Below are 23911 nucleotides of genomic sequence, written 5' to 3' on the forward strand. Positions count from 1 at the left end.
TGTCTTTTTTTCCTTCCTCAGTTCCCCTTTTTAGCTCTTTCCTGTTTAGCAAAACCTTCATGTTGGTGATTTCAGCCACCATAATGGCCCTTCTGGTTTTCCTGGTATTCCTTTCAGCCAGTTTTCAGCACTGTTGTTTGCTGGTGGGCAGTGTGGTACTCGGTGTTTTGCCTGGTGTCTCAGCTGAGAGGATGTCATACATACAGAGCAAGGGAGTGTGAGGAAGCCTGGTTGAACCCCTAACTGCTCTCATCCACTGACCTCCCTCAGGTGTGACTTTCCTGATGCCCATATGCCCTTGCAGGAAGTACATGGTTCCTGTTACAGCTGGGGCTTGCTGTGCAGGCACGTGGATGGGGGTCAACTCACCCTTAAGAACAGCCCATCCCTCTGTAGGACTCTAATTTGATAGGGGAAATATAATATAAGGTAGTGCAGATTTTAGTTTAGAGCACTCATTTGTGTTTGAGTACAGTGAAGTAGATCCTGGGGTTTTGAGTCTGAACAGCAGTCATTATATAGAAAAGGAAAGGTTTCTATGTTCAAAACAACCAGATATGCAGGGGCTGTTACCCTGTCTAATAGGGTGACTAATAATCTAATTCATTTGCAAAAGATACATTTGATCATATATTAGCATCTTAAAAAGTCTGCATTATCATTAAAGAGAATGATATTCATTATATAGAAGGGCAAATGGGCTGCCAGTTATTCTTAGTAGAAGCTTTTAATAGGAAACTAAACAGTAATATGTCCACATTTATTTTCTAGATTTCATATTTGTAATTTCTGTGAGGTGGTATCTTATTTTTTCACAGTTACTCCAACCTTTCTGAAATGTTTGGCATGCCAGCAAGCTTATTGAAGAGACTTAATTATTCTCTATGCTTTGTTTAACAATACATTGCACTTGTTTCTTCATCAAATATTTTCTTCCTTTAGTACCAATACACTTGACTAAAAGTTACTATCCAGATTGTTAGCTCCAATTTCTCTGATATAAGATACCTTCTAAACAGAAATCTAATTTACAGGCAGATTAAAAACAAGCTTTCTTGTATTTTCGGAATTGGTTTTTAAATTGAGGAGGTCAGCACGAGCACAGGGTTGTTGTCAGTTAGCAAAACTGGTCTCATCTAGAGTTGTGATACTGTCCTTGTGTCAGGTTTTAGCCTCAACTGCTTTGATTTTCTATCACCAGGGTCCTCCAGGTCCTCCAGGTTTACCTGGTCCTTCAGGGAAGAGAGGTCCTCGGGTGAGTAAAACAACTATGTTCTTCTGCACCTCTAGGCAGGTCACCAATAATCAGACTGGAATTTGTAGAATTTTATTTTTCTCAACTGTATGCATATACATTTATATATATATGTGTGTATATCTATGTATATATATATATATATGCATGCAATCACATTTTGTGATTATGAAAGTGTATGATTCTGAACATTTGGCAGATAGGTTAAAGTAAGACTGTTTCTCCTGCTGTGAGCTTCCAGCATGGTTAATTCCATGTTTGGGTGCATACACTGAGCATTGTTATATTTGTACCTGGCTTTTGCTGCTCCCAGAATTAACTTCTAGTTTTTCCATGCTGTTCCCATCTGCTGCAATCTAAAGCCATATTCATTTGTTTTGGAGTGAGGGGGAGTAAGCAATGCAGCCTCAGAGGAGCAGGCACAGATACAAAATTAACCACTGCAAGACAGAGAGGGGGGAAAAAAGTAATCCCAAAAATCTCTTTTAGTCTCTTGAGCTTCAGCAGCTTGATCCTAGGTTATTGTCAGGGCACTTTGCTAAAGAAATGAGCTACAGTAGGAAGTGGTCTATTTTGTGTGAGTGGGTGCAGCCCAGCAGGAGCAGGGACAGCAGCCTTGTCCTGTACCTGGGGACAGAGCACGGGCTTTGCCACCTGTGCCCCCACTGCCATGAACGGGGGAGAAGCCTGTGCTGTGCCACTCTACACATCATTAGTTAAAGGGGCCAAAGAGGGTGAATCTCTGTGCTGTTGTGACTAAAACCATTTGCTTGAGCAGTCCCTGAGGTCATGGTTCATCAGGATGGGTTTTAGGGGAAGGGCAGCTGGAGGGAGCAGGTGAAGGTTTGGTGTGGGGATGAGAAGGCCATGGTAGCTGGGATATGGGTGGTTGTGGCTGGAGTCAGCAAGGCAGATGGAAAGTGGGAGAAAAGGGAGTAGTTTATATGAGGGCTCAGCAGATGCGTGGGAGGAGTTTTGGTTCTGCCTTTGAGGAAGGTTTAAACAAGATGCTGCTCTATAGCCTGTTGAAAGCCAGCACAGCACAGGATGTTCTACATTTGGCCTGAAGAACACTGCTCAAAGAGACCAAAAGCCAAACTGATGTTCCAGAGCATTTTGGAGGCAAGGGAGTAGAAGAAACACATTTAAAAGTATAAAATGAAAAACATTCACGATCAAATTCATCTCTTCATGACTTCTTGGATCCTTCTGTGTAAGAGCTGACAGTTCTTACAAATCAGCTTTTTTATGTTGCACACTGCCTGTGGCAAGGATATGTCTGGCATCAGAGGCAGGATCTCACATATCCAAGTAGACCCTCACAACTGGAAAGTTTTCTTTGTTTTAGAGGAGGCTGTCCATATGTTTAAAGCCAAGCCTGTTGGTGGGATTGCCCTTGCCCAGCTGCAATTTTTTGGGGATTTTTTTTCTGAAGGTCTTGTTACACGTATAGAATACTTAAAAGAACAGTGCTCTACTGTGTGAGTTCTCTGGATTAATTATTGTGTAGGATACACTTTCCAATGTGAAGGGACAGCTTACAGTAAGGTGCCTGGAAAAGTATGAAAATGGCTGAGATGAGTATTTACTAGTAATTCTGAGTTTAAAATAGATTTATACAGGCCAAGCAAGTCTATAAAACTATTTGATAAAAAATAAATGGTTTTGAAATGTCAGTGTTCTTTAGTTTGTGCAATACTGATAAATTCAGGCATGTGCAGCTAGTGATGATGTATGACAGGAGTTATGTGAGCCAAAATGTCTGTGAAAACTTTACTGACTCAAAATTCAGCTCCTCATCTAGTAGCCTGCCCTGTGACTTCTGTTTTCCTTCACATGAGTTGCCATTTGTGATCCTGAAACGTGACTCAAGGTGTCAAAGGGAAACAGCAGAGTGCAGAGCTGCATTGCCTGGGCCTTCATCAGAGTGTGTGTCCAAACCTGATCCTGACAGAGATCCACATGGCTGGGGCAATTGGGGCATGTATGATTAATGGTTAGAGATTTCCACTGAAAACTGATTTTGATCCCTGCAATTCTGTGGTTAAGAAGTTCACATGTGACAGTGTTTCCTAAGTGTCTTGCCTTGTTCCAGGTTTCTTGATAATGAAATTTCAGCGGTTTCAGAATTAGTGATGACATGAAACTCCTCTGATGCCTCATTCCATGAGAATCCTTTTGCACTTCTCTATTCCAGTACTGTGCCCCAAGACAGCAACGCTGCAGGCAGTGAAAGCAGGAGCCACTGCAGCACTGCAGCTATGCTGGCACTTTCTATTTGTTTCCTTTCTCCTAAATCCCTGAGAGTGCCTCCAGAGTTGCCAGTGTGCAAATTAATCTCTCAAACAGCATGTGGGATTAGCATTTCTGTGGGGTTATGTCAACATTGTCATTAGTGAGAGGGAGCACTTAAAAGATGCAGCTTTCAGTGTTACTGCAAGGTGTAATTGGTAAAGGAGGAAAGACAAACACTGAGTTTATCTGTTGTTAGACCACTGAATATACAAGAAAGTTCAAAAATATTCTTATTATATTTGGTATTTGGATTTTGGAAGAATTTTGGCCTTAGAATTCAACAGAAGCTTTGTTGCCAGTTTATCAGGGACAGATTTTCGCCAGTTTGGTCCTTCGGTACTTGGAAGATGAATAGCTGCTGACAACCATTGCAACAAATATTTTCCCTAATGTGCAATTTTTCAAGGAGTGAAGATTGCTGAATGTGTTGCAGGAACAGACACTTATACTGGGAGGCGTAGATAGTCTTGATAGCTTATTCTGTTCCTGGAGCAGTTTAAGTTGAATTATTTTAGTAACAAGTCCATTTTCTACACTGGCTGCCGGAGAATCAGGAGAATCTGATTTTTTTTTTTTTTTAAGGAAGGTGGGATACATTGCTTTGAGACATATTTTAAGTCACTAGGAACTCATCCACTTCCTTCCCTTTGCAGTGTATAGCAAAGGGTATCTCAGAATGTGATTTTACTGATTTTTATTCCATGCCTTCAAGTGTGGTAGCTGGAGAGCAACATTGCAGTGACTATGCCAAACCTGTTAAGAATTACCTGGGAAGACAATAGAAACTGAGATTTGTAATAAAAAAAAGGGGTCCTCACCTTCATTTTTAATTTTTAGGAAGAGTGTATATTTTATTTCTTGTGAATCCTTTGAAAATCCTAACCAGTGATTCTAAAAGCAGGAAAGATGCAGTAAAATTATTCTCTGCAATCCATTCACATTTGTTCAGGGGTTTACTGAGTAATCCCAGTCGTTCTTCTCCTTCATTTGTTTGGGTTTTTTTAATAGGGTATTCCAGGACCACACGGTAAACCAGGTTTGCCAGGATTGCCAGGTCCCAAGGTGAGTTTATTTATTCATGGTGATATGTAAATACATGAACTTTTTAATACTTTTTGGAAGCCCCAGAACTGTTTCCTATAATAGAAGTAGTTGACCTTCTTTCATTTACAGGTGGAGACTGCTACTATAAACATATTTTAATTAAATGTAATCAATCAAATTGAACTTCAGATCAAAACAAAATAGCAGATTCTTCAGTGGAAAGGAAATCACCTGTGTGTGCAGAATGATGACTTGGAAATGGTTATCTTTGCAAGTAATCTGTACTTCCCAAGAGAGTTCCTATAAATCAGCTCAGCCTCTGATAAATTGAGGTTTAAATGCTTAACTGCTGTAAACTTTTGTTTTGCTTAAAAAAAAAAGGAAAAATGTAGACTGTTAATCCCTATAAATTACTATTTTATTGTCCATGTCCAAGCATTGATATTGAAATATGCTAATACCTGCAGCATTATTATTTATTAATATGCTAGAGTAATTTTCTGAAGATTTATGGAAGTGATATTTAAAGTCAAAGACAAAATACTGAACTTAAATCTCAAATAACATCTTCAATCTTGTGTAACATAGGCCCTTTAAATAGATTTGACAGATTTGTGCAGTTGCAGAATGCCTTCAACTCATATTTAGTTTGAACAATTTGATAGATCTGTTAGGAAAAAGGCAGCACCATGATTTGTTTAGTATGATTCCTAATTGCAGGAATCTGACATGTCATGACAGGTGCTAAAATCTGCTTGAGGACATAAAAAGAAATTGAATAAAGCTTTCAGTGCCAAGTGCTATAAAACCAAGTGATTCCGGTTTTTGTGTGTGTTTTTGTTTTTATCTAGTTCTATAGGGACAGTTAAAGATTCATAATTAATTTTTACTATATTTATGCTGGCAATGTAATAGAATACATTTCTAGGAAAATAATTACTCCTAGGCTTTGTTTTATAATTTATTTTCTCCCTCCACTGGATGATAATTTTGATAGTTCTGTAGCTCTGTCCATTAGTTTAAGAATAGAAGGAATTGTACATATGTGTATGTACCTATATATATTTTATGTTATGTTATTTTATTATCCTTTTGATACAAGCATATTCTCAAGTGGTTTTCTCTAAATAAAAAAAATTAACCAGATGCTCCTGAAGTTTTATCTATGGAGATCCAGTTGATCACACAGAAACAAACTAGTTTGATATTAAAACGTGGCAGATGAGTTGCAAGAATTTTCTAGCAGTAAATGAGGGCAGAATTTTATTCTGTCTTTAAGATGCATGAATGTTTCCCTCCTGTGCTGAAGGATCCTTTATGCAGGTGCTTCTGAAACATGGCACAACATTAATGTCCTTGCAGCAACGTGTCCAGCCCTGAGTGAGGGCCAGCAGTTCCTACCAAGAGCCAATCCCTCAGCATTTAATTCCTGATAAACAACTGGGGGTATTTTTCAAGTAATGTAAGGGTATCCAGGAGGTTTGGCTTTATTCTTGGCTCTTTGGAAAATAGATTAGTTAATTTTGTGGATTCTGGCACTGTGGGAAAGCTGAGCCTGAGGAAACCTGTACAAGGTTATGGCTCATGCAGTAATACAGCCTGATAATCCTGCACTTGGTTGGAGGAACAACTGGTGCCCTGAAGTGATGGACACAGGGGCAGAGCAATTTGGCTGGAGCATCTGCTCTAATCCTGCTTGGATTTACCAACAAATCTGCTTTTCAAAATTTTGTGACTTTACAAAATTTGGAAAATGTAAATCTCATTTTATTGTGAACCTGCACTGTTTGATTTTTTTTTCCCTAGTTCTTTACTGAAAAAGTTATGAGAAAAATATCTATAATAGGAAGCACATTTACATTTTTCTCTGCTCTTGCTGGAACAGTTGAGAATACTTGTTTTATCATACATTATTAGAAATCCTCTCCTGATAGCATTATTGAGCTTAATTTCTCTGCAACAGGGCCCTAAAGGAGACCCAGGATTCTCTCCAGGACGGGCAAAATGTGGAGAAAAGGTATTATTTTCTTAATTATAGAAGACTGTTTTGTCTGTCCCATTCTTCTGTGAAGTCTCGTTTAATATTCAGATAAATTGTAACAGCAAAATGCTTTGTATTTACTTTAACACTGCTGTATTTTAGCAGTTAATTATGTTAGACTGACTGCTGTAGACACAGGTGACATAATGAATCCAAGGAAAATTTAAAAAATATATTAAAAGTTGAAACTTAAATTATGTATTTGATTTAATTTATAAAAATATAATTAAGGACTTTAGAACAATGAAATCGGATTAGATTCACACTGATATAACAAAGTACAGATTCCAGTTTTCCTTAGTACCTTGCATTATTCCAGAAAGTTGTGTAAAACAGAATTTGGTGATGACAAGTACACGTTACTGTGCATTGTATTTAACTGCTTTTTTAAATGGAGTCGATTCTAAAATTTGTCCTTTCACTTCAGAGGCTTTTCCTGCTACTGCCTCCTGAGCAACTTTAGCCAAACTAGTTGTTGCCTTCTCTGCCCAAAGTATTTGAGTATAAATACTAAAATATTCCATTCTTCATAGAAATTTAGGCTTGAAAGCTTGTGATAGTTTTATTTTGACACTAAAGTTCCATACACAGTAATGTGATAACACTTAAAATGCAACTGGCTCTTTGCATTCTAATATGTTAACCTATGCTGTATGTTTAAGAATATCTTGCCTTTATGCTAAGTTCTATTATGAGCATTTACTAATAGATCAGTTGTGGAATATTTGTGCCAAGTAGGAAGCACTGTAAGAGTTGAGGTCTACTCTCTGTTATGAAAAAACATTAGGAAATAACTACGGTTTACTAGCTGCTGGTGTGTACATAACTTATTTTTTAGTGCATCCATGCTGTCAAACCCTAAAATTCACAAATATATGTTGTTAACATTTAAGGGCTGCTGAGAAAAAATTCAGAAATATCTGTTGATGCACTGATGAGAAATTGAAGTGAAGCTTCTATAGAAATATTTTAATTTAGCCAGCTTTTTGGCAATCAGATCATAGTGTGGTGAGCTGTACATGGCTGCCTGAAACTCAAGCTGTGTTCTTTGGCATGAACCCCAGCAGCCACAGAACAGCCTAAAGCCCGTATTTGTATGACTATCCTTAAATTCGTGTAGTCTGCATCTATAATCCAAAATTATGGGATTGATATGCATTTTTATAGTTCTCATTATTTTGCATTCTTAATTTTTTCCCCTCAAATCAAATTTGCTCGCTCTAATTAATGGATTTAAATTTACTTGGACAATAACCAGGATACAGTCCTTGACTTGCTGGGTTTGAATTCAGGCACTAATCATGAAAGGGTGAATCTCTTCACTGTCAGTCCTGAGCAAGAAGAAGAAGAAGAGCTGAAAAAACCTTCCCTCCTTCCCCATCTGCAACAACCATGAAAATTTATGTCTTTTTCCATCACCCCAGCATTTGATTCTTATTGCCATATGCCATCATGTGGTTGTGAAGTTTAAAGACCCTGAAGAGAATAGCAGTGTTCCCCCAAAGCCTCTTTGTCTATATGCACCTCTCAAGTTGTCCTTAGATCAGGTTTATGCTGTGATTTGCACAGCAAACACCATAATGGTGTCCTGCTCTTGGCTGCCAATTGTTGGCATAACATTAAAACAAACAATACAAAGTAGTGGTTATATATATCTATAGATTTTAGGTGAAACCACTTGTTTCTGAGGAAAGTGTTACCTCAAGAGCTGTATGGCTTCTTCACTCCTATTAATGTTGGCTAAAAGTAAATGTTGTGAGGTTGTGAATTAGGTCTGCTCCAGCCATGATTTGGCCATGTTGCAGACATGTTGCACCCAATGGTTGCAATTTAGGAACTGTTGCCTTTTCCATTTTCTTCCTCTAAAAAAGTAATAAAAATCAGACAACATTAGCTAGTCCTCCATACCAAATGTCCAAGAGTGCAGAGAAGATATTAAGTGCTACATGCTTATAACCCTGGGTGGTGTTCCTGTGAAACATTGATTCTGGATATTTTTGTTGTATAGGGTGATCCAGGCCCCATGGGCTTTCCAGGCCTACCTGGGATCAAAGGCCAGAAGGTAAGGTTCTGCTTCCATTTCCATGTAACTCATCCTGGCTCAAATCAGTGCCCACCAGGTGGGTGTCTGATGGTCAAGAGGTGATAGAAGAACTTTAGGCTTGCTGTTGGCACTGTGTCTACTGTGCCAAAACTAAATTGAGTGAGATCAGCAGAGCAGGATGTAAATCACAGCTGTTTAAGTTGGTGCTCTCCAAAAGGCATGGTGTGTCCCTGTTCCCTGTTCAGAGAGAAATGCTACTAGGTAAGGTAGGCTTACCTGTGAAATGAAACCAGTTTTTAATTTGTTTATTTGTATTTATCACAGATATCTTTCTCTACCTGCAGGGTCTTAAGGGTTACCCAGGACTGCAAGGGCCACGGGGTGAGCAGGTAAGGGACACAAACACAGCGCTCTGCAGATGGACCATTAGGATAGGAGAATGTATAATCCATTGTAAGTGTTCAATATAAGCAAGCTGTGTAAACTGCTTAAGGAAGTATTGGACAAGTATTGAGCAAAAATTCAGTTTGTGTTGAGATCAGTGTGGTAAAAATGTAGTCTAAATGAAATGGAAAAGCTTATCCAGCTTGGTTTTTTAACTACCACACCAACTGGAAGGATGTTGACGTAAAATTCTTATAAGAGGCACATTTCAAATCTGTACTGATTTAATGCATTTTACATCTCCTAGCATGTAGGAAATGAAGCAGTTATTCAGCACTTTTTTAAACTTCTGTGTCAGTTCAGGAAGAAATCTGAATGTAATTTCAAAGACATCCAATTGCTAATGTCTTTTGTTAGCATTTATGATCCTCCTAATGGCAGAGTAGGTGGAAGGAATCTCCTTTTGGATCACACTAAAAAGGAAATGGTGATGATAACTGATGGTAAATACCTGAAAGGAGGTGAAAACTCAAGAACATCATTCATGACTTTCCTGAGTTTTATGCCCAACCCTTAACTGAATGAGTGGTGATTTTTCTTACAGTCTCACAGGAGGTTTTCTGTGATGACTGTAATCTATCAGTGAGATAGAGATAACTAGTGAGGAAAAAGAATTGATTCTTAACATCAAAAGAAGGTGGAGAGAATTGTGTGCATTCATGATTTATCCAGTGCTATATTGACCTGATTCAAGAAGAAACAAAACAAAAATTGGCTTTGTAAGGACACAAGGATTCTTTAATGGCAAATTTAATGTATTTGTTTCAAATACATCTAAGACCAGTGTAATTACCTCATTTTAGGGACCTGCCTCCTATATCCCTCCTGAATTATTTTTACATATGGAAATAACACATCCACTGTTGGATTTGACAAAAACTTGCACACTTTTTAAAGGATATGTGACTGAAATTGACAGAGTTAGTTATGTATGATGAGCCAGTTTTTGGGTGTTCCATGTAGCTTGCTTAAAGAGTAATTTTTCCATGTGCTTTCTATGTGCTTTTAACACCCACCCATGTGACACAGATATCATACGAGTAGATGTTAAAAGAGAAATGATGAAACAGACTCCAAACCATGACATTAAACATGTTTGTTGTTTATTTTCCTTTTCTTTCTTCCTTTTCCCCTTAGGGAATTCCAGGAATGGCTGGCAGTATTGGGGCAGTTGGTTACCCTGGCAGGCAGGTGCAGTAACTATACAAATGTCATTGCATTTTATTTTTTTGTTTTTCTCATTTATTCTTTTCAAAACTACCATAGCTAACTCTTTTGAAACTACTAACTGTAAAAATTAAATCCTGTCTTTTCTTTGAAACAAACATTTTTCTCTGGTAGTGGCTTGGAGGGAATGTTGAGTCTCATGGCTTTTAAACTTGGATGTGTTAGATGCAGTAATACTGTTCCTTCCTGGACTATATAAATGGCATTACCAAGGAACTGAATGTCTGAATACTTTACACTCCATTTATAAAACTCATGAGATTCTGTGTATCTTCTTTGTGTATCTATCTATCTCTGGACTTTCAAATCCAGAGGCAGTAGGAAACTCCCTGTTCCTCCTGATTTTTCACCAATGTGTTTATTTCACTGCTAAACTATTTCTTCAGCCCCTTAGGGAAGGGGAACATTAAAAGTTTGGTGGTTTTTTCCCTTTGTGATATTTTAGGAGAACCAATAAAGCCAGAAAGCAGCTTTCTTTAAACAGAAGTACTTATATAAATATTTATTTATGTATAAAGTAAGATACCTCAGTGCAGTAATACAAATAAGATAAAAAGTAGAAATGCTCTTCCTCATGTCAAGGTATATGAGCCAGATGGCAACAACTGATTTTGTGGTTTTGCATCTGCTTAAAAGGTGAATTTCACCAATACTTCAGTGTTTTGTTGGATTAAGTTTGTAATGGCTATATAGTTCCATTACAATATTTTATAGAGTAATGGATGATAAAATTTTTTGTGTTGAATCATGTAAAATTTTTAGAGCATTTGGACCACATATGCAATGCTGACACTAGCTTGAACGTAATTGAAATATGTCCAAATACAAAAGCTCATAAAAAATCCTGCGAAATTATGTCACTGTAATGCCTGATCACTGTCTCTGGAAAAAATATTCTCCCAGAAGAAATAATTTTAATGTAATGGAAGTTTCAGTCATGATCTGTGTTTCAGCCATGCACTAATGGGAGACCTTTCTGAACATGGTCCCAGGGAACTACTTGATGACACCTTCTTCAATCTTAAAAATTTCAAGAATGTGTTGCCAGTTTACAGTTAACAAGTGCTGTTGCAGTTCTTTCACATAGAGCATATCTGGTTGTTTAAAATTAATTGCAACTCCTGTCTTTTTGTAACAGGGCCTAGCTGGACCAGAAGGTAACCCAGGTCCTAAAGGAGTAAGAGTAAGTAAGCATCTTAAGCATTTTGATATCCATGTCTATTTTTACCCATACAGTAGGTAAGAAAGGGGGTGAGGAATTTCATTTAGCTGAGTCAGTTGAACTATGCCTGCAGAACCACTCTGCCTTTATAGAACTACAAATGAGAAAATTCAGAGTTTCTTTCAAAATATGTGCAAGAGTTTATTTTTTTCCCATGCTGAGCAGCATAGAGCAGTTTTCCATCGTTGCCCTTCCTCTCACTTGCATGCAGGAGAGAAAAGAAAGCAATGCTGGGTGTGTGAGGGCTGAGTGGATGTTTCTCAGGCCTGCAGCATTATTTCCATCATGGAGGTTGTCAAGAAGGAAGACAGATCTGACATTTGCAATCTGTAACAGCTACAGAAGTAGATTAAGGGAAAGAGTCTTGTCACATAAAAAAACCATGAAAGGGATCTTGAGATTTTAGAATGATTCAGTCATAGTTATATGTATCCCAGGCACTGAAGGTTCTTAATGCTCCACGCATTCAAAGTTTGGTTTTGGTTATTCTTGGAAGCAAAATAGATTAGTTTTTATTCCTGGCTGGTTTGGGGGTTTCTGTGTGTTTTATCATGCTCTTTCTCTGTTTCTCGGTGGTTTGGGGTTTTCTTGAGGGTTGTGGGTTTGTTGGTTTTTGTTTTGGTTTGATTTTCTTGGGTGGGTGCTGTGTAATGTAGTTTTCTTTAAATAGAGACATGAGCATGCCTATGCATGCTTGTACATGGATAAGTATTTCTTCAGACTGACTCTCACCATCAAGAAGGCACAGGTTTCCAGAAACCTGTATGTTGCTGGTTGCATCTAGGATTGGAAGGAGGCTTTTGGTGGGTGTTTTCAGGCCCTCAGCTCATGTACACATTGCTCAGCAGTGTATTGTGTTCTCAAGTATCAATTAATACAATCTTATTGTGTTCCGAGAGTTGCTTTTGTCTTGGTTTTTTTTTTTAGTGTAATTACTAGGAGCCTTTACCTGCAGCAGCTTATCAAACATATGTCTGGGGGTTTTGGAATGTTTTTGTTTTTTTTTTTTTTTTAATGCCACTTTTGATTACAGTGATCAGTACAGGGAAAAATTAGTTTGGCAGGATCAAGTGCCAACAGATATTGCATTCTCAGAGATTGTTTCTTTTATTTTTCTTCATTTCATTTCTGTTCAGATTCTCATCTGCATTTTGACTTGTTCTCCCTTCAATGAACGAGACATAAAAGAACCCAGTCACTTTCCTAAAAGTTACTGCTTCTCTGTTTACACAAAGCTAAAAATGGCCAATGTGTGAGCAATTTTAGGGGAAAAGACCTTGAGGCTAAATCTTGTGTATGAATTCTAAAAGTAACTTCCAATAAAAATGATGACACAGCCCTCTTGACACATACTCTTGTGCCATGGAGGTATATAGCAATGTGAAATGAAGTATCTTTAGAGCTTTAAATTTAAAATATTCCTGTAATCAAACTGTGCTCTGCTTCTCAGCTGCTTTAAGTAACTGTAGAAAGTAGATGTGCCTTTATTTTCCTTACTCTCCTTAGGTCTGGATGACAAGATAGGCACCATCTTCCATAATCCAAAAAAAAAAATAAATCAACCCCCAAGAAATTAAATCATTGCAACTGGATGATATTTGAAAGCAAAGAATTCTATTCTAGTAACTAATTTAATATTTTTATTCCAATCTCAGTTTGAGTCTGGTAGAGCAGAATCTGTTTCTCCATACAGCTGAGGAATGGTGGGAGAGAAGTGCATTGTGACTAACTATAAGAAAAACATTCTGCTTATATCAAGATAAAGTTTTTTTGTAAGAACTCATATATATAGCAGTGATCACACAATATTATTAAAGATGAGAGCTTCTTTTCTGATGGAGTTCATGAGTAAGTCTAACTTCAGAAAAAAGTTGCTGATTTCATCCATTCTAATAAATAATACATCTGATGCAACCTTGTCTTACTACAATACTTTCTTAATTCTTCTTTTATTAACTGATTCTGTATCCTTAAAACAGAAAATTGTTTTTGATGTTGGTTGGAGAGTAAATCCTAGTCACATTTACATTTCTAGAGCTTCACCAGTAGTTTCAAATGAGCTTGAATTTAATCCTTGTGTCTTGATCCCTATCTGGCCAGTACTGAGGGACAAGCAGCCTTGAAATCAAGCATTTCTTACATTTTAGGGTTCTTATATTTTTAGGGTTTCATTGGACCTCCAGGTGCAGCAGGACAACCAGGACCTGAAGGAGAAAGGGTAGGTCTAATGGAACATTAATGAAATGTTGATGTTTGTGTGCTAATGCAATATATGTTAGAATGGAGGAAAATGTGCAATGTTTGGGTTTTTTTCCTTTGGTTAAAAGCAAAACTGATTTCAAGAAAATAACGTGAATAGGATGTACCCAACTAGTCTAATCAATGAAATGCCTTGGTGCTAAAGTAAAATGGGGAGCAGCTGTAAGGTATTATTTTGCTTTAATCTCCAGCTGCAAGGATTAGGGTTATTTTTTCCTTCAGCAAAGTGTGAATGAATATTTTTCATTTAAGCAGTTTCTTTGTGACAATAATTAATATTCGTCTCTTGTTGGATGATCTTTGCAGTAGAACCTGCCATGGAAGTGTTAATCTTGATCACTCTGCTTGAGCCTTTTCTTTTTGCACTTAAGCAAAAAGGCTGTCTGGACATGTACTGTGATGGAAGCAGGACAAGGCCCTTTTTCACAATTGTTCTGGTACTGCCACAGGAAAGACAAGCAAAGTTTGTCTTTCTGCTCCAGGACATTGGCACTATGATACTTTGTTTAAATTATTTTTAATTTTTTTTAAATGGTGCTCCTCACACTGTTTTTTCCAATCAGGTTTAATTACTTGAATTTAAGTATTAAAGAAAAGAAAATCTATTTATAATGGGTTCTTTCTTTCTTAGGGTATCCCAGGCCTCCGTGGAAAAAGAGGTCCTAAAGGGAGACAGGTAAAGATTCTAATACTTAATTCTAATACTGTTACAATTCCTGCTGCCAGTCTAAATCCACCTGGAATTAACTCTGTAGCTTTAGTCAGATGAAAAATACTAGTTTTATTTTTGTCCATAAATTACTTTCTATCACTTTCAATTAGTACTTTTCAGAACTGCAGATTCTGTGCAGGTGCTAAACACTAAAGTGTGGAAGATTTATCACTGTGAGCTTTGTGGCAGGTTACTGATATCAGTTATGAGGAGGGTTAGAAGGTGACAGAAACACACAAATATGTTCTGTAAAATTGGTGTTAGCACAAGGTGCAGATATGATGCAAGCTTCATATGTCTGGTGTTAGTTTGGATGAAAATCAGTTTCTTCTAATGTCTGATATTTCTAGACTGTAGTAAATTAAAGCTATCCTCTACTTAACATATATTTCTACAGCTGAGAATAAACACAAATCTGCCAAGTACACATTATCAAGGTTTACATATTTCCTGTGCTATGTCTTCAATGCCAAATGTTTTGTTTTCTGTTGCAACCATATTATTGTAGGTCTTTGAAGCTATCCAGGAGTTTCCAGTTTTAACTTTCTTGTGGTTTGAGATTGAAAAACACCATAGGGTTTTCCAGCTGTGCAGTCAGTAGTGCTCAGCAGTTCAGAGGATTTTCATCTACCATGTTGAACAAATTTGTCCAGCAGTAGTATGATTATCATCATTTGGTCCTTGATCTATGCTATGGAAGTTGTAGAGGCTTCTGTTTAATAGTTTTGCTTTCTGTGTGATCTAACACCAGCCAAAATAGTCACTAGCCTACAAGAATGTTTTTGATATAAAGAAAGGCAAGTAAAATTACATTAAGTTTATAGACTGCTCTTTCTGAAGCTGCCATGAGACCATATTGTAGTTTGCATATAATCTGGATGAAATGCTACTTTTTGCACTGAGTGCTGGGGGAGAAGGGCCCTGTGCTGTCAATCCCTTGCAGAAGCTGGCAGTGTCTTGTGCCCCTGAGTCACATGCAGCATTTAAAGGGGAGAAGGACCTGGATGGGAATCAAAGGCTCGTGTTCAGTGTGAAATAGGAAGTGGAGGTGACAGCAGAGTACACTGAGACACGTTTTGCCTTCCACCATCAGGCTCTGTGGTGGGTTTCAGTGAGGCTCCTGCCTGCCAGTGCAGTGGTGTAGGATTTGTCCCAGTCCATAGGAGTCTGTTGGTGCTGTGGTAAGCAGTTATTTTCCATTTACAGTAAGAGCAGAGCTTCTGTCAGTGCCAGACTATGTTCTGTAAGGGCTTTTGTTTGTATAAATCTCTACAGAGAGGATTCACATAGGTGGCAGAGCACCAAAAGCACCTCTGCAGGATGTCTGTGATTACCTTCATTCTGTACTGATTTCTTTGTAACGTGGTAATTTCCTCAATCCCGAGGTTCATTCCAATTCCTTTCTATGATCTACAAAGTACTTATTTGACTAAAGGCTACTAATGTGGAGACCAGTCAGGACAGCAATCACATGGGAACCTGGCTTGGTACTTTGCTGGATCACAAGCTTAGAGAGGACGTGTTATTTTAACCCCCAAAACAATGACAGCTGTAATGACAAAGTGTTTTGGCACAGTGCCCTGGAGTTAACAATGCTTTGGGGCAGGGCACTGTCACTAAAAGAAATTTGGCATGAGAATTCAAAAGTGCCTGAAGTCAGGGTCCTCACCTTTTGTTCTAGGGTGAAACTTATTATTTTGGACAAAACTGTCCCTAATTAATACTTGAGAAAATAAAAACTCTGTCTGACTGGCAGAGATCTTTTTGAAAGAAGTGAGATCCAAAGTATAATCTCATTTTTGGAAAGTAATTTTAAAGTATAGAAGAAGTAGATCATACGAGGAATTATAAACATTTATAATTGACAAAACGCTGCTACTTAGTAGATTTATTGAACAGTTGTTCATATTTGTAACATTTCTGGCTTATTTGAAATGGAACAAAATATTCAGTTGCCTGAATCTATAGAGTGAGGATTTGTTTTAATTTTATATTTGTTTTACATACGATATCATTTTAAGAAAATATTTTGTGGTAGAAGTATATGTGTTCAATTTCTTTCTGTTGTATCATCATAATATGAAATTTGGCTAGATCTGCCATATTTCTAATGCATTTTCTGTCCTGTTAGCATGATGCATTTTGCTTTTATTGGGGGGAAGATTTTTACATAGTTTTCTTCTATCTGTGATTAGTTAAAACCAGTTGTCAACATGTCAGAACAGACCTTGTAAATTTTACCAAGAATTCAGTAATCAAGTTCATTGTAGCTGTAAAAACAGTTCAGGTTCTGTTTTATATTAAACTTATGAATAATCATCCTTTGTATGCTTAATAATAATGTTAAATTATAATATTGATTTAATAAAGCAGTTGTTGCACAGTAGTTTTATTATATTACTTCCAGTGTTATACTTTTGTGACAGTTCATTTTTCTTTCATTTTTCTACTTCCTAAGATAGATTTTTCAGTATCAGTTCAAAGACACATGCTGTTGAGAATGTGATTGTAATGACTGTGGGTGATCTGTCACTTTGTAACTCTTGCTATGGGATTGAGATTGTGCTGTATCATTTGTGATTCTGTGTGGTTGGTAAAACTGTCCCTTTCATTTCCCCTTTAAGGCCTCATTTGTAGTTTCAAAAAAATATATGACAATTCTGCCTCTTCCAGCACCTACCAATGGTAGGCAGTACAACCCAAATATGCTGTTTAGGAAAGGGTCATAAATTAAAATTCGAAGACCTGTATTGGCAGATCTTACAGCTAGAGATTCTTATTTGTGAGTTCTGTGGTTAGAAATTGAGCAAAAAAATTCATTGTTGTGAGAGGAATTCCTGTGTCTAGCTTTTCTGAATTAACAGGAAAAAGAGAAAAAATCTCCACCTAAAATCAGCCCAAAAGATGCTACAGAATGCTGTCTCAGATTACTTCACATTATCATGCATAATGATGAGAATTAACAGCTATTCAGTTGTTTCAACATATTTTAGCAGTGTGCATGCATGTATATAAATGCATAAAATGTTGCCTTCCTTTTTGTAAAAGTTTGGCTTGTTACTAAATCCAAATATGTCTTAGGCAGTGCTTAAATTACTTTGATTTACGGTATGATTTTTCCATCTCCTTGACACAGTTTTATATTGTCTTCCTGACTACTGCTGGAATACTATTGTATGGTGATGTAGATCCCCCAATCCATTGAGGAAAGACACTGCTGCAGCAAGTCCTGGGCTGGGCAGCTGTGTGGATGTTCTCTGAGTAAAGCAGCTTTAAAAGGCCAAATGAGTTGTAGCTTGGAGCTGCAGCAGGTTTGAACACAGTCTTACTGAAGGGAAAGGTCAATGCCTCCAAGTACTGTTCCTGGTACACATGGAGGGGTAAAAAGATATTGAAACACTGAAAAGACAAAGAGCATTTCACATAAAATTATTGTAAGGATGGGATTTGCTCCTTTTTTTCGTGGAGATAGATTAGTAATGCTCACATTTTTTGTGGCTGATTTCTTGAGGTCCGTTATCTCAGAACTCTAATAATACTGTGTGACATTTTTCAATTCCAAGAAAAGTCTCTTTGGTTTGAATGCTGTAGCTTGGATTTTTCCAGGTAGAATCCCTTTCCAGCTTAGTATTTTGCAAATTTTCTGGTAAACTCTTATATAGACCTTACACTGTGGTCAAAAAATTATTTTGACTTCTCAGTAGATCTGCACTGAGATCCTTTCTCCTAATTTCATATAGTGAGTATGTAGCAATCATGAAATATTTCATGGTACTGCTTCAAACTAATAGCATGAGTTTCTAGTTAGCTACATGTGGCTCTTCTAGTAAGATAGTGAGATCTGCCTAGCAATGCAAAACTGATAAAAATTAATTTAAAAACCCCTCACACTACCCTCCCACCCCCATCCCTCCTAAAAAAACCAAACAAAAAGTCAAATCACTTTTCCCCAGCAACTTATGTGCTTCTGTAGTGGGCAACATCTGAAAGAAGTACAGCAATTTTCAAAACCCTAACAGGAAGGAAGGAAGTTTAAGGCAGAAAAGTGGTGGCATTCCATTCCATTTACTTTCTGAAGCAAGAAATGGAAATTCTGTTTTAAGCTTCAATGCTTGACTTGGCAAATTAGATTTCTTTCCTGTTCTGATAATCTAGTCTCTGAAGTCAAAACTCTCATAAAAGAAATGAGGCTTTACTATGTCTTGAGTTATTTTTTCAGTGTCTAGATGCAGACTAAGGCAAGTGTTCGCATCAGTTAGAAAGATGAGAATTCTGATTTCTGAGGAATATGAAATCTCATTCTGAGATGCCAACCATTAATATCTGGGGATGAGTTAAGGAAAGAAGGACAGATATTTTAGTGACTGTTGAAGCTAACAGGAAAAAAAAAAAAAGAGTTAAAAATAAGAAATAGGAAAACAGGCTCCAAGATAACAATTCAAGTAATACTTGTTTAATATTGTTCTGAAAGTAATTCAATTGTCTGTTTTTTCTTAAGTGTCCATTGTGTATAATTGTATCATTTTGGGTTTATGACTTTAGGAGGCAAACGAATATCACTATTCTGTTCATTTGAACTGTGTAGGTGAAACTTTCTGTTTTTCCCATTCCTCCATCACACTCCCTGAATCTATTCCCCAATTCCCCAAGTTTATAGGGATTTAGTGTTCAGACAACCTTTCATGTCTTGAATAATGAAGAAAAGGTATTTTCTATTCTGCTTTAGGGTTTTCCAGGTGACTTTGGAAATAGAGGCCCCCCTGGTCCAGATGGAAGTCCTGTAAGTATTGAATTGTGTGTTGATTAACATGATAAAATTTGTAAAACTCAATGTGAACTCCCCTCCAGAATTAAAGGAGACTTTTGCCTCAAAATAAATGTCTTGAAATCCACAGGCAAATTTTGGACTGTTAACTTTCCCATGGAAATTGCTAGGAAGCTGCTATAATAAGACAAAAAAGAGGAAGAAAATATTCAGAACGCTGCCGAGAACACATTTTCCACTGCAGCATGTGCTGACTACCTTGAGAATCAGATCTCTTGCTGTCCTCATTGCATTAGTGATGAATGCTCTGTCTTCCACAGTTCTTGCATTAGCTATGACTTTGTGTTGTTTATTTAAGCCGTTATTCTAAGATCACCTTAACAAAACAGGATTTGGCCTGCATGTAAAACCCCAGCTTTTGTGTGCCTGTGCATTTGATAGTTGATTTCATCCTTTGAACTGGTACTGAGCACAATTATGCTAGCATGTCATTTAGTGCATTGTAATCAGTGTGATAACAGCTTTGTCCTTGGCAGTGTGTACCCTTGCAGTGTGGTGTCCAGCCTGTGGCACAGTCACGTCACTTCACAGGCTGCCCTCAAAGGAGCTTTGCTGTCTTGCTCTATTTGTAGGGAAACTCTGGCTTCAGACTCCAAACTCAGGTTTCCTTTGGTGTCAGAAACCAGTGAAAGGCTTTGGGCAAGAGAAGAGAACAGCAATAAGTGCTGGGTGAAAGAGCAGCTGATTTACATCATCTTGTATTGTTGGATTCTCCTTTGGAAACTGCTATCAGTTTGCATCTAAAGATTTTTCTGATGTGGAACAGAGTCATCAACTAGACAGAGTTTCTCTATTTTTTGAAGGTCTGCCTTGACACCCATCTTAGAAACCTATTTTAGAAAGCTTACATTAATTTTGCTGGTGGGTTATCAATGTATGGTGTCAACCTTTTGGAACACAGGAAAAAATTTCTTACACATTTCTGGTCCCTAAGGCAAAGCTCCCCTTGTTGGAATGTCAGGTGATGTCATCATGGTTTTCATCTTGAAAACCCACTGAGGGCTTGAGTGTCACCAACTGCTTTGCAAATGGTATTAAAAGGTGAGTTCTTCCTTCCCCTCCTTGTACTCCCAAGTCTCCCTCTATTCCTGATAAAGCAGATATTGTCTTTCCACCAGATCTGCAGAACAGTGCTTTAACAGAAACAAGCTCAGAAAGCCTGGATCTGAAATTACAGACTTGCACGTTACAAAGAAGCCCGTTTTACTGCAAGCATTTGCAAACAAGTTCCATCTAATCTGCCAAGACAGCTGCTGATCTTACTGCCTTCTTTGACAGGCAGCAACCCCTCTCCCCTCCTCCCCCAAAGCTCACCCTGCAGGGCTTGTTCAGGCAAGGGGCCAGTGCTGCAGCTGCAGGGGTCTGCAGTGCTAATGGCATATTTACAGAGCCTCTCTGTGAGCTGGCACTGGACACCAGGGGCTGCCTGGGAGGCCTGTGGCAGCAGGAACTCGAAGGGAAGACATTTCTTCCCATGTGCTGACTTAACACTAATGGCATTTGTCTCCATGCCTAATTTCTTCTGCTTAACTGACTAATCAGTCACACAACACCCATTTCCACAACACCCTCTCAATTTTGAGGATGTCAGCCTGCCTTGGAGGATGTTGCTGGAGCTTTCAGCTTCCCCTGTGGGTAGTTTAGAGCAGGCTGGGGAAAGAGTGAAGGCAGCGAGGAGGGAGGAGAGCACAAAGGTGTCCTCTGTGCCATGTCCAGCAGCCATGCCCTGTTGGACACTTTCAGGATGGGCTTAGATTTGCTTGCATAAAACTTCCCCTTCCCCGTGGCTGCCAGCAGGGCCCTGTGAATTTTATCCACTGAGTAGCAGGTCCCAGGTGTTGGGACAGCGTGCATGAGACATGGTGACCTGGAGGACTGCAATATCTGTTTCATGTAGGGCAAAAAGACTTAGCAACTGTTTTCAGCAGTGTTTTAGCCTCTTCTGAGTTAAACTGTGGCAGAGGCAGTAGTGGAGTACTACTGAATATTTAAGTTCTGCATGAAGTACAAATACTATAGTTTAGTAATTTCTCATAAAGAGAGTGTAGCCTTTAATTTGCAGAGGTCTTTCTATAAACTGAAAGGGTGTTCTTATTTATTTTTCTAGGGAATCTTAATTAATTTATTTTTCACCCTCAAAAAATTGTTTTTCTTCTTTCCACTTCAAGTGTCACGGTAAAAAAAAAATCTCATATTCCTACATTAACAGCAGAAATGTTCCTATGATGCAAATATCTGGTGATCTAATTCCACAATTCAGGAATTTTACTAAGCATATTTTTCTAGACAGTGATAAGCTGTCACTCTTTGGAAACACTGTAAAAATCAAAACTGAGTTGCTTTGTAGATTGCTTTTAGCTTATCACTGGGATTTCTTTTTAAATGGAAAAATTCAGATAATCTAAGATTGACTTTCTTTAAAGGGAATTGTTGGTGGTGTTGGTCCTCCTGGATTTCCAGGACTAAGAGTGAGTATACTTTTATTACTTACTTTGATATGGCTGCATTAGTCTTGTGTGTTTGTAAAATTAAAAAAAAAAAAAGAAAATTTAAGGATTTAAACAGGTTTTGTTTTAGACAGCCATGATTTTAAATAGTATCACTCTACAAAACTGCTGTCATGTTGGCAGCATGGAGCACTTCTATACTTGGTGTGGATTTGTATGCTTGTTTCTGATCCAGTGTGTTTGGGTCTTTTATTTGAAATGACCAAGTTTGCTAGTTTATGGCACTAAAGCCAGTGTGAGGGTGCAATGGTCTCAAATACTTTAACAACAGCAGTCTTTATTGGTTCCTGAATATGGCTACCAAATCCAAAGCAGAATTAATTTCTAAGAAAAATTACTTTATCGTGTTTACAATATTGTATTCTTAAAAATATATGTAGAATAAGGCTGTGATGCTCACTGTGGAGCTGCACACAGTAGTTGTATCTATCAAGAAGCTCTGAGTCCTAAAGAAGGTGGGAAAGACTTTCATTCTGAGTAGTGTCACTCCCTTGGTTTTTTTAATTCATGTATTTACTCATAGAGGACCTCTGATTCTTGATGTTGTCTCAGTCATGTCTGGCTACACGGCCACATTCTTAACAAGGGAGAAATAACAAGTGTTTACACTTGAATTAAGAAAGCCATGATTGTCTCCAGTGTTTGCTTTATGGATTTTTTTGGTATCTGCAGATGTGAAAGATTTGAAATACAAACTTGATAAGTTTATATTTACACTGATGGTCATCTTTTCCTTTGAAGCACAGTAGTTGAGTTCAATTGTTACTCTTCCTAATTACATGTTCATAACAAAAAAAAATTCCTGTAAGTCATCCCTTGCTGTCTGATTAGGATTGTTATGGCATTGCTATAGTGAAAACAAAAGCTTGGTCAAGAAAGCTCTGTAGCTTCCAGCCTTCATCATACAAACATGATTTTCTGTGGTCTTCAGGCCAATTGATACACTCATGAGATTGGAGCTTGTATTCTTGAGAATTTGCTTAGAACTGTGGTTTGCTTTTCTCTCTTACATGACTGTCTTTGGAATTTAATCTCAAAGACTTTGATAATTGTACAAATGTACCTGAGGTTTTAAAAAAAAATGTCACTTCCCAAAAAGATACTCTTACTGATTATTTTGACTAAAACTTAGGAGTTTAGCCCTACCTAGAGTTCATGAGCATAAATGTTTGCAGGATCAAAGCTGCATGTACCTACTGAGTTGCAGTCACTTACAGAGAGATTGAGTGTCAATAATTTTTTGTGAAATAGAGAAATAATTTTCTATAACCAGTCCAAAGCTTTTGCCACTTGTACACGGATGGAATATAACCATAATGAGAGCTATTTAATGGGGGTGGGAAATAAGTTGGTGGCATGTTTAGATTTTTAGCAGCACAAAATGAACAATTGTTTAGAGTGTGAGCGCCGTTTGAGTGGCCTTCTTGTGTTTATATGTGGGACTCTTTCTCATGGTTCCAGTATATGGGTTAGCCTGGTTTCCTCTTTCACAGTCAGATAATTGGAAGAGCTGTGCTTTGTTCCAGAATTTCTTTACAAGAGACCATTGCACTCTTTAATGTGTAGCAGAATGTCACCAAGACCCTGGGGGAGTTTCATGTGACCCCAGCATCCCCAGGTACAGCCTGTGTGGTGCAGCCCTGTTCCTCAGCCACACCTCCTCTCCAAAGCTCTGCTCCCTGGCCTCAGCTTTCTTTTGTCCAGGCAGTTGCTAATGGTCATCCAAAACTGAGTAAAGAGCTACAGCCCTCAATGTTTGCTTTAAAATACTTAGTCAATAATAATACACTATTCTTCTACAACATGTAATATTGTACGTGGGATTAAATATATTTTTCTGGCAGAAACCAAGAGCATTAATTCAAGTAGCTTGTCCAGCCAGCTGGTCAATGTCAAGAGTTAGTTGTATTTTGTCTTTGTTCATGAGAACAATGGCAAAATGAGAGCATCAGCAAGCTGAGTCCAGTAATTCTATCTATTATTTTTTTCAATATACAAATCTCTTGCCAAGTTCAGAGTTTTGGCTGGCTGAATAG

General features: G+C 37.8%; 1 protein-coding gene across 1 annotated transcript in view; it reads left to right on the forward strand.

Moving 5' to 3' along the window:
- COL24A1 (collagen type XXIV alpha 1 chain) overlaps positions 1-23911 on the forward strand; it is a 119402-nt gene that overhangs the window by 19964 nt on the left and 75527 nt on the right. Inside the window, exons 4-14 of the mRNA XM_053985207.1 lie at positions 1202-1255; positions 4559-4612; positions 6558-6611; positions 8644-8697; positions 9024-9068; positions 10261-10314; positions 11489-11533; positions 13737-13790; positions 14463-14507; positions 19270-19323; positions 21792-21836. Coding sequence (XP_053841182.1) covers positions 1202-1255; positions 4559-4612; positions 6558-6611; positions 8644-8697; positions 9024-9068; positions 10261-10314; positions 11489-11533; positions 13737-13790; positions 14463-14507; positions 19270-19323; positions 21792-21836 — 558 coding nt within the window. The remainder of the gene's footprint in view (positions 1-1201; positions 1256-4558; positions 4613-6557; positions 6612-8643; positions 8698-9023; positions 9069-10260; positions 10315-11488; positions 11534-13736; positions 13791-14462; positions 14508-19269; positions 19324-21791; positions 21837-23911) is intronic.

This window comes from Vidua macroura, chromosome 9 (assembly GCF_024509145.1).
Source record: "Vidua macroura isolate BioBank_ID:100142 chromosome 9, ASM2450914v1, whole genome shotgun sequence".
NCBI lineage: Eukaryota > Metazoa > Chordata > Aves > Passeriformes > Viduidae > Vidua > Vidua macroura.